The sequence below is a fragment of the Chaetodon trifascialis genome, chromosome 11 (genome assembly GCF_039877785.1).
Source record: "Chaetodon trifascialis isolate fChaTrf1 chromosome 11, fChaTrf1.hap1, whole genome shotgun sequence".
Taxonomy (NCBI): domain Eukaryota; kingdom Metazoa; phylum Chordata; class Actinopteri; order Chaetodontiformes; family Chaetodontidae; genus Chaetodon; species Chaetodon trifascialis.
This window is the reverse complement of record NC_092066.1, coordinates 17,175,813-17,194,107: the sequence shown is the minus strand read 5'-3', so window position 1 is coordinate 17,194,107 and position 18,295 is coordinate 17,175,813. Positions and strand designations below refer to the sequence as shown.

General features: G+C 43.1%; 1 protein-coding gene across 1 annotated transcript; it reads left to right on the top strand.

Moving 5' to 3' along the window:
- The first annotated feature begins 1,314 nt into the window (after positions 1–1,314).
- Positions 1,315–16,762, top strand: ccdc18 (coiled-coil domain containing 18). The gene is given in 27 exon segments (XM_070974085.1): positions 1,315–1,319; positions 1,598–1,704; positions 1,707–1,789; positions 1,994–2,149; positions 2,400–2,506; positions 2,781–2,909; positions 3,192–3,288; positions 3,402–3,523; positions 3,709–3,988; positions 4,186–4,273; positions 4,420–4,637; positions 5,032–5,142; positions 5,391–5,522; positions 5,815–5,949; positions 6,103–6,180; positions 6,316–6,432; positions 6,533–6,700; positions 8,698–8,840; positions 9,736–9,899; positions 10,031–10,244; positions 11,340–11,439; positions 11,580–11,717; positions 12,974–13,102; positions 13,320–13,457; positions 14,114–14,536; positions 14,645–15,397; positions 16,474–16,762. Coding segments are annotated over 27 exon segments (4,356 nt in total). The 3' UTR covers positions 16,495–16,762.
- Positions 16,763–18,295: the final 1,533 nt, after the last annotated feature.

Genomic DNA, 18,295 nt, shown 5'->3' with positions numbered 1-18,295 from the left:
CTCAGAAACTTCACTGTATTGTATAGGCTTGCATTTGCAGCTTGACAGGAGGTAAGGGTGTAAGTTATTCACATAGTGTTGTTGGTCAGTATTTTTATATCAGGTGCTCCTTTGTCACATTACTTTTGACAATATGTATGCATGTATGCTTTTTTTTTCTATGAGAAAAATAATTTGTGGTCTATTTCTACTGCTACACTCGCTTGTTTAGACTGAGTCAGAAAACAATCACTGGAAAACTAATATGCTGTATGTCATTGCAAGAGGTAAATATTCAGTTAGTATGGCTGTCTCTTTTTTTGAGATGTTTGTTTTTGTTGAAATGGACAGACCTTTTTGACATTGATACCTCTTCGTTGTGCAGATGTAGTCCGTGCATTTGAAGCTCCTCTCCTCTGTTCGGCCAGTGTCTCAGCCCACATGTTGCCACCACTGGCTTCCAGCAGGCTTCTGTAGCCAAAGAACATACATGTACCATCTGCTTTGTCTCTTGAGATTCTTCTTATTACATTTTTTATACATGATTATATAGGTTGACGTCTTACTTCTGAACTTGTTTAGTTAAATGATAAATAAAAGCTGATATTTTGAACTGTTGTGTTGCCTCTTCTGTCTTTAATTGCTGCCTGTAGTTGCTGCTTCATCTCAGCAACATCAGCCTCCTCAGTCAAAGCTAACACACTTTTGACAGTTTCAGTTCACGCGCCTGTGTTCGCGGCCACTGCCATGACAACCCTCTCTGCCAATCACGTCACAGACCGCTTTATCTTATCCAATCATAACACGCGTTGTTAGGATGTGGGTGGAGACTAAAATTACAAATTGGACTGCCACCATGTCTTTTACTAGGTCCACACTGGATAAGTAGGGAAGTTTTGTACAATTAGAAGTTCAAAATATATGTTTTTATGCTTTCATTGCGCGAGACGACAAAATTGATATTTCATTCAAAACGTAAACGTTGTCTGCCCGGTCGTTTGGTAGCGTTTGCTCTAAAAACAACGATAATGTTAACGTTAACTAGCTAGCCACCTGTTGATACAGCGAGCATCTTTGTTTACATGTAGCGAGCGTAACCATGCTAGCTAGTTTGCAGTGCTGTGCTGTAGTCAGAGTTTAAAAGGTAACGGTATAGCGATGAGTTAACTTAGTTCCGTGTTCTGTTTCTGTCCAAACATCCACACATGTTGGAAATGCTGGTTGAGCAACTTAAAGCTAACGTCAGCAAATCAAGACAAATTGCTGAAGTTAACACGTAGGTTAAGTTTGTCATCATAAGTTTAATGTTTGAGAACGAGAGGACATTGGTCGAAGATGTGGTCAGTTTAAGGAATCTACTTCGACTGACGGATATCAGAGTGCAGAGTGGGACAGAAGCTGAGGTGATCTAACGTTAATTGCATGATATGCATGATAATACGCAGTCTCCACCAGCTGTTGATAGCTACAACAGCAATCCTCATAACAGTTACTGCAGAGTTAACCTGCAGCCACCAGTTGAAGACATTACACAAAGTCAGTTGAATGCTGTATTTGACCCTTCATCCTCCTTTCCTGATTTCTTCTTCATTAACTTTCTTATGTCCACCTTCTACAGTCAGTCACAAGGACATGATGACATTGTTGAGAGTGAGCAGAAGAGACCCGATCACCTGACCTTACATGACCTGCAAGTACCTGATGTTTCTCCATCCCACTCAGGCTGCTTTGTCAGGAGAAGCCTCTCAGTGGAGCGGCTGAGAGACGTGTTGTTGATGGTAGTGTTAGCCCACCCTCCTCCAACTCTATGGTGAGCAACAAAAATGTGTGTCCTCTTGCGTAAAAAAAGTTAAGGGACAGCCAGTCAGGTTTGCTCGCTGTGTTTGTCTCATGCTACAGACTGTTATTTGTATTTGAGCCAGGGTACCATCATAGCTGAAATGTAAATAACAGACTACACCCCCCACTGCAAATGCACACCCCTTGTCCACACGTGTCCCACTGTCATATTCAGTCAGCCTCAGTCAAGGCTAGGTCAGTAGAGATGGAAGCTGTTTCTTCAAGGAGGAAGGCGGGCTGTGTGCGTCAGGAGAACGCCCGTCTGACCATGCAGGATGAGCAGCTCATCAGTGATGCTATGCAGTATGAATTGTCCACCTTCAAGTCTCAGGTATGACATCCCTACACAGGTGATGTGTGTGAACAAAGGTGCTGTAATCTTTAAGTACTGTATCTTGTGCCTCATCTTTGTGTGCTGCAAATGAGTATAATGTGAATTAAGTGCTTATTTCAGTGTTTTGTTGAGACTTGGGGCATTAGAGATTTTCTCACAACAATAAAATGATAATAGAAACTTAAGATATTTGATATAAACTGGGAGAAACTGCACTGGATGCATATGCTGTTTTTTCAATTTTTAGGTTGACCTCAGAGGCCCTAAGGTTGGCGTTAAGAGCAATGTGACAGTCATGAGTGAGCAGATTCATCAGCTTCAAGCAGACCTGGAGGCTCAAGCCGAAGAACTAAAGTAACCTCATGACCTGAACTTATGCCTCTGCAGATGTCAGGATTTGTGGATAAATAGTATATAAATTTGATACTAAATTGGTGTGAAGATGTTCTGTGCTATGGGGTACATTAGTAAACCTTTGCTGCTATTTCTCTTTCAGTGCTCCTACAGGGGAAGGCTTGTTTGGGGTTTTTAGTGATTTGCCTTTGACCTTTTTTTGCTTTAAACTTACACTAACTTCTATTTAACCTAGTGTTAATATCCTAACAACTTGTCATTGTCTGTTTGCCAGGGCAGCAGAGCTGAGGGCAGAGTGTAGCCGGGAAGCAGCAGCTCACAGTGACATTGTGGTGGCGACTCTCACTGAGGAGCTGAGCAGACTCAGAGATGAGCTGGACACTAAAACAGCACTGGGCAAACGGTGATGTCTTTATCTGGGTTTGACTTCCTCTCTTGATTTCATTTAATAACAGTACAGTTGTAAACTGTACTAACATTTTGAGAAACTGAAACTGAAATTCACCAACAGTGTCTTTTGTCGTATAATTGCATTTATTACCTGTCATGTTTAAATATTTTTAATTTAACCAAATGAAGGGATTGACTCAAGTTGAAACATAAATAGATATTTTATGTCTAATTTACTTTTACAACATGATGGAGCTATTGTTTGAGTACTAATGTTCTACCTCATCTCTTACAGGGCTGAGCAACAAAGAAATCAAGCACTTCAAAATGCAGAGAAACTCAAAGAAGCCTTCAAAGACTATAAGACTACCATTTCCATTAAACTTTCCAGGGTAGATGTAATTACATTATGTAATTTCATTATTTGAGTATATGTATATCCATTTTCTATAGCTCCTTTTTAGTTACATGTTGATGCCAAAAATGTGTAATTTGTGTTTTTAAGGTGATGGAGAGTGAGAGCAAACTCAAGGAGAGTCTTATTGAGTGTGACAGAGAAAAAGAAGAGTTGGAAATGAAGTGCACTGTGCTGGAGAGAGAAAAGGCTGAACAGAGCCAAACAATTCGGTAAGTGTCTGAGTTTGTCTCATTCCATGTTTTCTGGCCATGATTTCTTCATATTTGTATGTAGAAACAGAAATAAATTGGAGGATTCTTATTTATCATTTTCCATCAGATTTTTCAGAAGAAAAAGCTTTGATCTGCTGGTTAACACATTTTATCTCTGATCTCCCCCCTCGTCTGCCACCCAGCCAACTAAAGGAGGAGGTGAGCCAGGCCAAGTGTGCAGCTGCTGGTCTCCAGGGTCCGCTGGAGGAGGCTGGACGAAAGGCCTTACATCTGGAACGGCAGCTTATGGAGCGGGCAGCAGAGTGCAGGGAGCTGGCCTCTCTGCGCAAGGAGCTGGAAGACCTGCGAACTCTGACCCAGAGCCAGGAGCTGAGGCTCACCCAGAGCCACAGCGAGGCTCAGCAGAGCCAGGCGGAGCTCGCCAGCCTGGAGGCCATACTGGCCCTGCTCCATCTACGAGAGGTGGAGAGGAATATACACACACACAATCATGCTGCTGTTTGTGTTCCCACAGTTTTGTCAAGTCTCCCACCATGTCTTTACCCAGGGGATTGTTACATCATCAGTCTACTTTCCAAAACAAGTTACTATATTTATCACTCATCATGCATAGGGGATGACTTGTTTACTGTTGTCATATTTAATTTTTTTAATTTCAGGGTGCCTCGTCGTCACTGTGTGTCAGGCCCTGCATGTTGCCCCTTGTGGACTATTCAGGAACTGCACACCTACTGAAGCTAAAGCCAGGTGTGCTGACAAACTGTGCACTTCATTACAGCCTGTGTTATCTGTGCCTATTTGCAGAGATGTTCATGTTTGCTCTTGTTTGATATATAATAGAGGTATTCTTGCCCTCTCTTTACCTGTTGCTCAATCGTCCTCCTTGCCTTAAGGCGAAGGCTACCAGCAGCTGCTGCGAGTGCTGCAGTCGATGGAGGCTGAGCGGAGCAAACAGAACAGCCTGGTGGAGCGGCTTCAGGAGCATCTTAGCAGAGCCCAGGAGGAGATCTCCTCCCTGCAGAGCTCCATGGCCCAGAGAGCCTCCCACTACCAGAGCCTCCACACGGAGCTCCTAGACAAAGTCAGCCAAGCCACTGACACAGAGAAAGAGGTCACTGATCAGATCTTCTCCTCCATCATTCCCTTTCTTAAGTCTCTCTGTCTTTGTCTGTTTTGTTTTAACTTTTGCACATATCCTGATTTTCTGCTTGAAGTAGATTAACATTCCTTCTTTGCACTGAGCTGTTGTACTGTTTGGATCAAGCTGCACAAATCAAAATCAGATTTTCTTTTTGTTTACAGAGCATTGATAATTTATATAGCAGTTTCATGTTCAAGTGTATGTTTCTCAGCCATCAAAGGTGAAGATATATGTTGTAATTTTTGTAAAGGTTCTTGCTCCTGTATGAATATTTTTTTTTACCAAGCTTGAGGCTTTATTGATTCTTACAGACTGATGCACTTACAAGCTGTTTGGGCTTTTTAAAATCCCTGTTTCCCTTCAGTTGAAAAGAAAAAGTGCCCGTGTGGCTTCTCTGGAGAAACAGTTACAGGAGAAAACCTCGGCCTACAGTCAGGCTGCACTGACCAACACTGAGCTGGAGAATCAGCTGCTGGTACAACACACACAGACGCTCTCTTTTGGTTTTTTATCTTTTTGTCATGTTTCTTATTTGTTTCCTGATGGCATCAAGCCACTGACATGAAGAGCGGCGAGGTCATGATTCACAACTGCTTTGGACATGGCTCATAATTTATATGTACATTCTGAACATTGTCCTCTGTTTACTAACTGTTGCCTGCAAAGGCACAAATTACTTACAGAGTCCTTTTTCATTTTTTGTTTTCTTTTTACTAATTGCAGGAGAAAAACAGCACCATTCAGCATTACCAGTCACTGATGAGCAAAAAGCAAAGAGAGTACCAGCAGTCTCTGGAGAAGTGTAAAAAATCTCAATCTCAGCAACTCACAGAGCAACAGCACAGAATGGAAATGGTGATCTACTACTTCATCTTCATCTTGTTCACGTTCTGTCCACTGAACATCCACAGTCAAATTCTACCACACCTCCATGTTACAGTTCATTTCAATTCTATTCAACCAATCATTGTTTCCTCAGCTATAATGTACTTCATGTCCAGTATTGTTAAAGTCTATTTGCACCTAGAAATTGCTGTAGAAGAAGCTGGAGAGATTTTGTGCCCAGTGCTGTCAACTGTGATGTATGTTTAAAATGGCAAAAGTGATATTACCTGTAGTAAGTAACAGTTGTTCCTTTCTTCTGCAGTTGCAGTTGTCTCTGCAGGAGGCTCAGTCTCAGATGTTGGAGATGGAGCAGGAGCTGAGCTTGCTCCGCACAGAGCGAGACGAGGCTCAGAAAGCAGCTGTTGAGCTGCAGAGCTCTGTGGACCAACTCACACAGGTCAGGACACTTCTTGCAGTATGAAGGACTATATTAGTGTATCTTATTACCCTCACTGAGTAAAGCACAGGAAGCATTTCAGACCGAAAAGGTACAACAACTATAATTTAACCCAGGTATATACTGACTATTTGATTTTTGATTTAATTTCAGCAGACACAGGTTGAAGTAAGACACAGCGAGGAGTTGCTGCAGAGTTTCAAGGAACAAGTGGCTCAGTCTGCCACAAAGGTTTGTACAAGGACCTGGTTACCATAGAGAAACACAAATAAACGAGATTTACCTGGACAAAAACATCTGTCAGAATTCAGGAATTTCATCATAACCATTAGTCTGCACCATCCGTGACTTGTGCTTGTATATCAGGTGTGTGAACTGGAGTCGTCTCTGTCGGCGTGCAGAGCGGAGCTGAACTCATGCCTGCAGCAGATGGAGGAGGTGCAGAAGAACTGTGAGAGTGAGCTGCAGAAGAAGAATGACAAGGTACAGCGTTACACACAGTGAGGCTGTCTCAGCTTGCAGGAAAAGTTGGGCGAGAGGCGCTCTTCTCAGCTCATCTCCTCCCCTGTTCCTCCCTCCTCAGGTGTCATCTCTGCAGGAGAAGCTCTGCAGTGCCAGTCTGGTTTGTCAGAGCTCCAACGAGCAGAACCTGCAGCTGCAGCTTTCCCTCCAGCAGCAGCAGACCATGCTGACCGAAAGTACTGCTCACATCTCTGAACTGGAGGAGAGTCAGAGCCAGCTGCAGACACGGGTAAGTTAGAGACGTCAGACATCTGAAAATATATACAACACCAAGTGAGTATTTGTATTTTAGCGCACAAACGAACTGCAGCAATAAACTGCACCAGTTCAATTCAAAGGAGCTTTATTGGCAAATGCAGCAGTATTTGTTGCCAGGGCAAAAGAACACATCTCCTCTAAGAGTATTTATTACTAAAGATACATGCGGTCATGTGATGTGTGTTTGAGTGATTACTCGAAGAGTCAGATTCATTCACAGAGGCATCCCAGAGAATAATATACTCTGGGTTCCTACTGATGGCTGTTTATTCCACTTTCTGTGTGTATTAGTTAGTAATTAACTTGTGGTAATTGTACCATTAATACATTTATTTAGGAAAATACACCACATAAGCACAGTATAAATTGAGATACTAAAGCTCTCTAAAGGTATATTATGTAAGATTTTTCTAAAAAACGATGTATAAACATCAGTCAGTCATCACTCATGACCCAGCAGGCGCTGCATGCGTCTGGTCAGACCCTGCCCTCTGTATTTTCTTATTTTCTGATGTTGCTGTGTGTGGGACATTTCCAGGTGTCATCCTTTGGGCAACTCACAGGATGAAGCATGTGCTTTGGTTGCATTCACACAAAATCCAGCACTGTGGCACTTTCCTGCTGGAAGGCTTGATTTGGTCATAATGCAGGTGTCACCTTAAGGCTGTTTGTGTCATGCTTCAGTGGTGCACACAATATTTCCAAACACATTTTTAGTTAAACAGTTACCACAAATTTAATTTCCTCGTGGTGAATTCGAGGCCTTGGGGCAGTTTCTGCTTAATTTGGCTGTTGTGTCTTCTCTGTCCTTTGCATCAATGGTTCTCTCTGTCTCAATTTAACTCACAGTGTTGAGCAGCAGGGAAACACTCCCCTTCATCATCTATGAGGGTTTGTCTGAGTTTAGGCTCACTCTCAATTTTGGCTTAATCAGTTTTCACTTTCTTCCAATAAGTCTGATACGTACCTTTCTGTTTGCTAATGGTTTGCTCAGCTTTCGAGCAGCTTCTGGACAAACTTTGTCAATGGTCTCTTTCTAGCATTAAAGGGTCTCATAATAGTGAGAGTCAGGCTTACTGGGTTTATGTGGCAATAGAAACTTTGAAATATTTTTAGAATTGCTTCATAAAGTGATTATTTCTAAAAAAATTAGAGTCCAATTTATCGGTGCTTGAAATCAAAGCCCTTCTGCTTCTCTCTTTTAGCTCAGTTACAGTCAGGCATACGTTTGCTGTTGCACTGATTTAAGTTCATTTGTGTTTGGTCTGTCAGTATCTGTTTTTTTTTTAGGGTTTATAGTCAGAGCCCACATCTAACATATGTGTGTGATGTGGCTTCCAGTAAGCTGTGTTTACAGGGTAGCAGGAGAACCATATCAGGAGGATATTCATCTGTTTTTATAACACAGTCCATCTTCCATCCATCCTCTGTGATGGACTTTACTCATTCTTAATGTTGCGTCGCAGCTTCACTATAAACCATTTCTGCATTTTATTCTGCCAAGAAAATCAGTCTCACTTTTTATGTGTCATAAATTGGGGAGTAGCTTCTGATTAGCAATAGCACTGCATTAGCAAGCAGAAGAGCATAAAGAGCAGAAGATGAACCGACTGATACACCCTGCACATCTCACAAACTTGCAGTAAATCTGCCTCACTGCTTCGGGGAAAGAGCTGAATGTACTTGTGATTTGTTTTATAATTCAGCACATTTTAGCAGCCGGTTGTACTTTCTGTCCCCCACAACAAACAGCACAATGGTCTCCATTGAGTAGAGGAGCCATACAGGGACAGCAACGTACAGCCTCTCTGTACAAGACGGACTGAGCAGGCTGCCTGTAGGGATGCGCTGTCGAGAACTCTCGTTTCATTGTTTTATTGTAGTCTGTCAGAAAAATTAAATATGTGTCCTGTTTGTTTACATTTAGGAGGAATATGAAGATGGATGTTTATGTTGTGTCTTCTGCAGGTGTCCAGTCTGGAGCAGCAGCTGGAACGAGCCCGGGCCTCTCTGCAGGACGAGGTAAGGAACAGAGAGCAGGATGCCCGGGAGAAAGACAAGGACCTGCAGGAGATGAACCAGCAGAACACGCAACTCTCCCAGTCTGTCAGGTAAGAACACCTGTCCACACAGGGACACTCATGTTAAACTGAGGAGCAAAGGAAACCAGAGTTAGGGCACAGAATCTTTTCATTATGAGTTGACTTTGGGAGTTTTTATGTTTTGGGACCACAGTTATTTACTTTTCACCATTTTAAGACACAACACTGAGTGCCAAATATTTTGAGATCACATTAGTTCACACTTTCTTGATAGCAATGCAATATTTTCCTCTAACTTGTAGTAATGCACAGTTGCACATATGTAATGCATTTTGTATGGGGCTTTTATTCATGACTATTTTCTGACACAACACGTCAAGAAGCATGCTGTTCTTCTTGACCTGCAGCAAAGACAATCAAGTCTGTAAGAGTCTTGTGATTAGACCACATCCCATTTTTCTGTAGGCATGAAGCAGCCCTTCTCTCCCCACCCCCTGTCGCCCATGGATATGTGTATATAAATGGGGATCTTGCTCATACGAGAGTGGGAGATAGCAGTGTGATGTGTTCAGAATCCTTTTATTCTGCAGACCAGCTGCTTAGTTTCATTTTGTGACATTTTAAAAAGCTCCAAAGCAAAAGCTTGTTGGTTGTTTGAATATGCCATCAAAAGGCACATTTGCATAGCTCAGTTTACCTACTCTAACAGCTCTGGAAGAATTTCTTTCTCTCGAAGTCCACAATGGGATCCCTGCTTACATTGAGGTGAGGAAATAGACATGTTCTTGCCCCCAAACAATATGATGTGTCCACAGTGTGTTTTTGGCGTAACATTGCTTTTTTCTGTTCTCTTTATTGCAGCACATTGTCTAAAAGCCTATTTGATTGGTTCGTGTAAGACTTTTAATTGCTGTACAAATGTACTGTTTATTGTTTTGTGTTTTTCTCTGTGTGCCTTCTGCAGCCATCTGACATCAGAGATGACAAAGTATCAAGGGGAGCTGCTGTCTAAAGAGCTGGAGCTGCAGCGTCTGAAGAGGGGCGTCGCCATCAAGACGTCTCAGATCAGCCGTTTGGAGGAAAGTCTGAAACACATGAAGAGCCAGCTCGACAGCAAGACTGACATGGGTATGTCGCACAGTTTGTGTTCTTTTACTTCTTTTTTGCAGTGAAGAGATGATTTACGCCGTTACCACACATCCATCACTTGCTCTCTTTCCTTTAACTTTTTGTTTTCCTTACCGTCTTGCCCATCCCAGTTGTGGATCTGGAGGAGACGCTCCATCGCTGTGAGGCCAACAGGCTCAACTGTGTCCAGCGGGTCCAGATCCTGGAGGGACAGCTTCAGGCGGTGCGGGGAGAGTTGGCTGACACTCTGGAGCAACTACAGGAACTCAGAGATGTTCTGCAGAGAACCCAAACCATTGCAGATGAACGGCAAACCTCAGTGGACAAACTGACTGACCAACTTAGGTGAGGACACGCCCTCATGTAAAATATCCTTCTGCACACAGGGACAAGGGACAAACTCCAGATGGAGACAACGTCCATGTGCTGCTGCTCAGATAAAATCCTCTGCTGTATTGGACTCAGCTGTGCTTGAGACAGTATCCACAGTGTATCACAGACACAGACACACACACACACACACACAGACACACACACACACACACACACACACACACACACACACACACACACACACAGAGTTATGGAGCCTGTTCCAGGGTCACACTAAACATCTCTCACTCGGACTGTGTGTCTTCTAGATAATGTCATGGCTAATCTTTGCTCTCAGATGAAATAATGACTTTGTGTACATTTGTGCTGAGGAAATCTTTTACTGTTGTAAAAAGCTGAATTTCTGATCATTATTTTTAAGTTATTATTCAAGGTGGATCTTGTGTCATGTCATTTCTTGTGCCTGTTTTACGTGTATGCTCTGATTTGTGATGTGATATTTTCTATTTAAAACATGCCACTGCCACAAATCTGTGTTACTTTGAATCACATATGTTGTTTAACACACTGTGTGCAGCATTTGTACATCAAGCACTCCCCCAAAGTGGACACCCTCATGAATGATTGAACCATTTTCTGTGTAAAATGGGGAAAAACAAAAAAAAAAGGATGCTGCATGTTTCAGTTCATTAACTCTTTGTCACTCCATCCACCCCTATTAGTGTGTGAGCACAGACATTACATGCTTGACACAGTAAACGCCCTTTAAAGAAGAACATAGCCGTTTTAGTAACAGCTCTAGGCTACGGTCATGAGCCTGGTCACACACAAACAGGCACCAAAATGAGTTACACCCACAGGCACGTTGTAAGTGCTCAGATCAAAGGTCAGCCTAAAAACGTTCAACAATAAACTCCTGTAAAAGTCAGCGAATCGTGTTCCCTGAAAGAATCGCACACAGTTAGAGCTGCTATTCAGAACACACTCTGGTCTGGTTTCCTAAAGTTACTCAGCGTTTTTGTTGAATTAATAGGTATATCTGTTCATCTGTTCAATAAAAGTGTGTGTGTGTGTGTTGGTGTGTGTGTGTGTGTGGCTTCAACGCAGCGAGACGCAGAGGGAGTTGGAGGAGAGAACTCACGAGGTCTTAGACATGGACAATGCACTGAAGGAAAGACAGGGGGAGCTCCAACAGAGAGCAAATCTGGTACAGCACGCACACAAACACACATTTTTCAGTATATTTCATTTCATTTGCAGAATATGTTTTGCCGCTGTCGCTTTCTGCATTTTTTTGTGTTCTTAATGTTCTCTCTTTCTTTCCCCGGCCGTCCTCGTCGCCCTCAGCTGGGCCAGCTGGAGGTGGCCATCAGAGAGCACAAGCAGGAGATGGAGAGGAAGGTGGAGTCTGTGCAGCAGAGCCTGGAAGCCCGGGAGAGCGAGCTGAGGGACGCGCAGCGGGAGCTGGCAGACAGAAACATGAAGGTCAGGAGCAGCCACAGAGTAAGAGGGCAAAACATGTGAGAAACTGGCCTTCATAGACTTTTCAAGAAGAGCCACTGAGGAAACAACAATCAACAGGATGAAGTTCTGTCATTCATTTTACACTGCGCAGTGTCGGGCTGCAAAATGGCTTTTCATGATTTCTGTTGGTAAATGAATGAAATAAACGATCAAAAATATTTTTCTATAAAGTAAAAGTAAAACATCTTTAATGCTTCATAATGTCCATCATGATGTTTGTTATGCAGACTTTCTCAAACAGACATTATATTCAAATATTACTCTTGACAACACACACAGTAAAAAGAGACATGTCTCCTGCTTTCCCATTGCCCTCCATCTTTCACTCCATCTCCCCCTGTCCACACTGCTTTATGACCTCATCGTCCAGTCTGTTTATTTTATTTGTGTTCAGTGTCTTGTTTTACTGTGACCGCAGCAGTTTCTCCTCAGAGCTTTTCTCAAAGCTGCTGTGACTGAGAGGAGAGAAAGATGACATCATGTTTCATGAATTCATTTACTCACTATGTGCACAGTGATTGGTTGACACGTTACCAGTCTGTGTCTGTGATATAATCCAGTCAATACTGATTGGATTAGATTTGATGAAATTAGATGAAATGAAAAAAGCTGAAATTACACTAAAATGGAATTTAAGTGAAATTTATATCAATACATTTGAAATAAAATTAAGTTAATTGAATATTAAATGTCATATTATATTTATTATTGAAATGTCAATTAATTATCCAATAAATACTTTCAAAAATGAATAAAATTAAATTCTATTTAAGATTGCATTCAATTAAATTCTGAATGAACTTACATTTAAGTTCCATTTTAGATTGTATTTATATTTAATAAGAAATTTATTAAATTAGATAAAATTCAAAGAGCTGGAGAGATATTGTAGTGTTTTACATATCTTATAAATTGTCACTTTTCTTAAATGATGCAAAGAAAAATTTTGATTCTCTCTTTTGACTGAACAAGTCTTCATTCTTTGATGGGCTGATTCTGTATTTTGCACATATAGTGAAATACATATTAGTTTGCCATCTAATTTTCATACTGCTGGAATCTACTAGAAGTCATTATCTGGTGTCATGAAGGCAGTTTTGAAAACTCACTTTTAAACCCAGTCTGGCAAATTGTGACACCAAACTTAAGTGTTGCAGTGTAGATGTTCAAGCCGTGTGCTGATATCTCTGCGTGTGTGTCTGTGTTCATGCTGTTAGGAGTCGCAGCAGCTCGGCGTCTATCAACAGAAACTTCAGACTTCACTGCAAGAGCTTGAAGAAACTCGACAGCAGTGTGAGGCTTTGACCAGAGAGCTGGACGCTGCCAAGCTGCACGCCCAGGACGAGGTGAAGTCAGAGCACACTTACTTATTATTTCATGTTAAAACTGTGTGTGTAAAAGTATGTGGGATAAGTTAGACTTCATTAGAAGGAGCAGGAAGCACTTCACTCCATTGGCAGAATTCTTTGGTGTTGAGGGTAAATAAAAGACTGAAAGACTTGTTGAGATTAAATAATTTTTGTGTGTGTGTGTGTGTTTGTTTGTTTGTTTGTTTGCTTGCAGGAGGTCCGGCTGTGCCGCGTGGAGGAGGAGCTGGCACTGAAGGAGGCACGCTGGCTGCAGTTGGAGGCCGGGCTGCAGAGCACGGTTGCCTCTTTAGAGCTGGAGCTGGAGCTGGAGAGGGAGCAGCACAGCAAGGAGGTACTCTTAGGCTTCAACACCGCTGTCATGATCTCCATCTAATGCATTCAGTGCATCTATTAAAACAGTTAAACAAGTCGAACTTCAGTTTGAACTCTGTAAAGTAGATTTATTTTTGATTTGACAAGAGGGAAGCTGTGATGCTGCAGTGCAGGTTTCAGCTGTTCTATCAGACCCGCCACAGCTGTATATCCAATTTCTGACCATTGTGTTAAGCTTGTTATTAGAGACGGTGAATGTTATCACAGGAGTTGTTGTTCTGCAGAATTCCCATCAGTCAGTATGTTTTCTGTTTGTCTGCGTCACGTAAAGGTCTTGTGGTTTTTGGTCTTGGATCAGCCTCTCTGCTCATCGCTGTCTTTCCCTCTTTGTGTCTGTTTCTGTCTAATTTCCTTTCCTCTTTTTTTTTCCCATACACCAACACTGTGTGAGTTCCTTATTTTATTAAATCTTCTGAATACCTCATCTCTCCCACACGCTGCTGATAATGTCTTAATTCCTGCTGATATTTTTGATGGTGCATCCTGCTACAACCTGTGGGTTTACCTGGTAACATCAAAAGGAGGTGGATCATATATCAGAGCAACATACCGAGCTGCACATCAGCATTTAAAATCCAAAGTTGTCTCATCTGTCTCTTTTCCCTCCCCTGCCAGCTGGAGTCCCTGCAGCAAACTCGAGGCCAGCTCCTCAAAGTCTCCGAGCAGATCTCCTCCACCATGCGCTCCTCCCAGGAGCAGCTCGCCATTAAACTTCAGCAGAGCCAGAACCAGCTCAAGCAGGCCAAAGCCCAGCTGGACCAAACTAAGACTGAGCTGGATTGCACCCAGAAACAAGTAAGTCACCTCCAGACTCAGAGAGACCAGACTCAGACGCAGCTCCTTCAGAGTAAAGCCCAGCTGGAGCAAAGCAGGATTCTGTATGAGCAGACCAGAGCCCAGAACAGCCACCTCCACGCCCAGCTGGAACAGCTCAGCGCCCAGTTAAACCAAGCCAGAGCCCAGGCCGCTGAGCTCCAGACTCAGCTCCAGGCCTCTGAGAAGTCCATGGAGACTTCCAACGAGTCCCTGCTCATCAAGGTAGAGTTCTTCAGAAGTGTGAGTGTAATGAAAGTTGCATCATGGAAGTGTGTTGCTGAGTTTCTTCTTAATATTTGTGTCAAAGCTTGTGTCCTGATCTCCGTGCAGGAGTCTGAGGTGACCCGTCTCCAAACCAGGATCTCCAGTCTGGAGCGAGCTGCGGACCGGCAGCATCTGTACAATCACACACTCTCCCTCCCTGCTCTGCACCAGTTCACACACTCTCCACAGTACTCCCCTCCTTCCTCACCCAGAAAACCTCAGACAGCTGTCTCAAACCACGCTCACTCGACTCACCTTTTCTCCCCAACACACACACAAACATGCTCATTATCCCCTGCTCACACACACCTTCAGCCTACCTCAGCCCCTCATCTGTGTGACCAAACTGAGAGCCACAGCATGTGTGACTGGCTGCAGAGCAGCAGTATGGACTCCTCTCTGCATCTCCCTCTGAGCCTAAAGGCCAAACTGAGGGAGCCCCTGAGCAAGCAGGCTTGCGACTCCTCCTCCTCCTCCGTCTCCTCTCTCCTGGAAGTGGTGGACCACAGCTGGCAGGGCCTCAGCGCCGTGGAGACCACAGCAACCTCTGACCTCTCCTTCAACCCCCTCACATACATGGCGGACAGGCAAGGTGACATAAACCTCCACATGGAAGCTACCTCGATGCAGGAGGTGGACGACAAGCAAACGAGTGAGTCGAGGAGGGAGTCTGTGTGCACTCTGGTGGGTCAGGAGGAGGACCAGGTGGATATGAGTTCACTCACAGGGATGCTGAGGTTTGTTAATCAGACGCTAGCCATGCAGGAGGACCCTTCTTTATGGAGCTCCACGGGAATATCAGAGACCGGACGCAGCCAGGTAACAACCCCACTCCTTCTGATAGATACAGTAAAAGTTAATCAGTAAGTCGATCGACAGGAAGCTAATCTGCATTTATTTTAATGATTGAGGATCCAATGCCTTAAAAAGTACATTTGTTTTTATGTGCTTGAGCTGAACACTTTCACTATAATGGTGGTTCAGCCTCTAATTTGGTTCCATTCTGTCTGCTTTTAACATTTCATGGACTTCATGTCCCAGTGCTTTAAATACTACTACTAATAATAATTTCCCTGTTAATGTCACTCTGTTGGCACAAACTGAACAAAGCATGCGGGAGCTAAATAGCATCCACCATCTCAGAACAGAGTCAGTCACCGGTGTGACTGAATTATTTTTCACGCTTTCATATTCACTCGCACATGCAGTGAAGTGCTCGCAGTGTCCGGCTGTGGTAAAGCAGTTCAGCACTGCAACACTGGACAGCTGAGGCGGACAAAACACAGTAACATACAGATTGGATTTTGACTAGGTTTAGTTTAGCCGATACCGATCCATTTAAATGTCTGGATTGATCCTGAAAGGGGATCACAGAACCACGTTCAGCAGCCTCTCAGTGAACATGTGCTGGATCTCTGTATACACACTTATCTTGCAGGCACAAATTAACTGAAACGTGGGAACAAATTTGATCTTTTATGCACGCAATAGCTTTTTGAGTGCTAAACATAGCAAAACGTGGCCTTGATATACATTTTTTTCTCTCTATGGCCACTCCAGGGCTCTGTAAGATGTTATTATATCAGGTGAAAACATGGTTTCAAGTATTCTCTATAACTATCTATTAAACATTCGGTTTAACACTGAACACATAAGAAAACGACCCCACAACTGTCATCACATTCGGATTCAAGTGTTGATTGATGCACAAAAATACACATCATCTTTTTTTCCCCAACTTAACTCCACCGATGTTCAAACTAACTTCTAAGTTGAGCAGCTGACTGCAGAGCCTTTAGCGCAGAGATCAGTATGGACCATGCAGTAGCTCAGGGGTTCTTGTAGAGATGGTAGTCCTGGTGCAACACTGATGATGTTTCCGTTTCCACTTTTAGAGGGACGTCAAGGAGACGTGACGCTGCGTTGCCGAGGAGACATCAGAGAGGAGCAGAGTTGTGTAAATTGGTGACATTTTTGTGTGTCAGAGTACATGAAACATGATCCTTCATTCATGTCCGTCCCTCATTAAGTGTGTCCCTTTGGTGTGTCTCATTGAAATCAAGCTGCGGGGAAATGATCTCTTCAGATGACCACTACTTCCAAGTCTGTAAAGGATCTACTGTGATGTGATTTGTAGCATGTGCATTTCAAGTTGTGTCTTTTCCTAAACATTATCTATATTTTTTTACACAATTTTAATAAGCTAAGTGAATAAAAGATGTTTTTATATATACACAGTAAGTATTTTCCTTCCTTATTGTGCGTTTTGCTTGCCCACCACTGTGATTGGTAGTTTCTCTCCAGAGAAATGTAAAGTCCTGCTTTCACAAACATCTGTTTGGATGTTCCCATGCTGTTGGTGAGTGAGGGGTCGTGTTACCAGAACAACTGGCAGTGTGCTCCCCAGAAGAGGAATGTTTGGCTCAGGACCGGGAAGGGGGTCATGCTGAATCTAGTACAGACTCAAGCTGGTTAAATTGGATTTGGCACACTCATGTAGGCTTACATAACAAGAACAGCAGAAATTTTTGCACTCTACTGAGTTTTAGGATGAGTTTTATTCCTTTAGGCTCTTTTTACCCATCAGATTAAGTGCTGGTATGACTCTGAGTTCACAAGGTTTAAAGATGTAAGGAAGTAAACCTGTTTTGCTTGAAATCTTTAAAGATATGTGCAGGAATTGCTACATATGTAGCAACAACATTCACACTTGGCCCCTCTTCTCTGGCTCTTTGCCTCCAGAAGTACACTGCTTGTACATACACTGCAAGCCACTATCATAGGAGCTCTTCATCCTCATCCTCTCCTGGCTCCAGTTTCTCTAACCCTCAGCAACACAGAAAACAAGCATTATTCCCAAACTATTCCTTTAATATTGAGTATTTTTGTTGATATTTTCCAGCATACTTTCCCCCATTCAGCTGTGCTGCTAAGTAGGAGGGATGGGTTTTTTTTATGTGTCTCTGCTCAGGGGCCCCTTGTCTCATAATCAGCCTATGCTCTCTCAAGATCAGAGCCTGCTTCACTTCTTAAATCCCATCATAATAAAAAAATATCAAAATAATGGCTGCTTATTCCAATCACCAGTCCAGCCCTGATGTGTAATCATTTGTTGCAGATCAGAGAAAGTGTTTGGTTTGGCAGGCAGACCATCAGATGGCTGACTGAAGGCTGTAAATGTCACAGAGTGATTTCCTGCCTACATGTGAGGGGCACTGTTCATATTTACATTTCCTCACCACAGGCCTCACGAGTTACCTGATGTTTTCTCTTGTGTGTGTGTGTGTGTGTGTGTGTGTGTGTGTGTGTGTGTGTGTGTGTGTGTGTGTGTGTGTGTGTGTGTGTGTGTGTGTGTGTGTGTGTGTGTGTGTGTGTGTTACCAATGGAGACTGCAATCATTCCTGTCATCAAACCATCCTGTGTGTCCTACACTCTCATGCAGTGGGGCGTGCTGAGTGGACATGTAGCTCTACAGTATTACAGTGAAGTCTTAGGACCGTCTCTGTCTCTTTGCTCTCTGTCTTTTGCTGTTCACTGGAGAGGATGTGGTTCAATCAGCGGTGCATTGCGTGCCATGTAGCTCGGCTCAAGTTCCTCCATAGAACTTCCTGAATACAATATGTCTCCACAGCAGTCTGCATCGTATAAGCATTTATGTATTTTTACGCAAAAAATAGCTGTTCTCACTTCTGTGTGGAAGCGGCCCATGAGACTTGA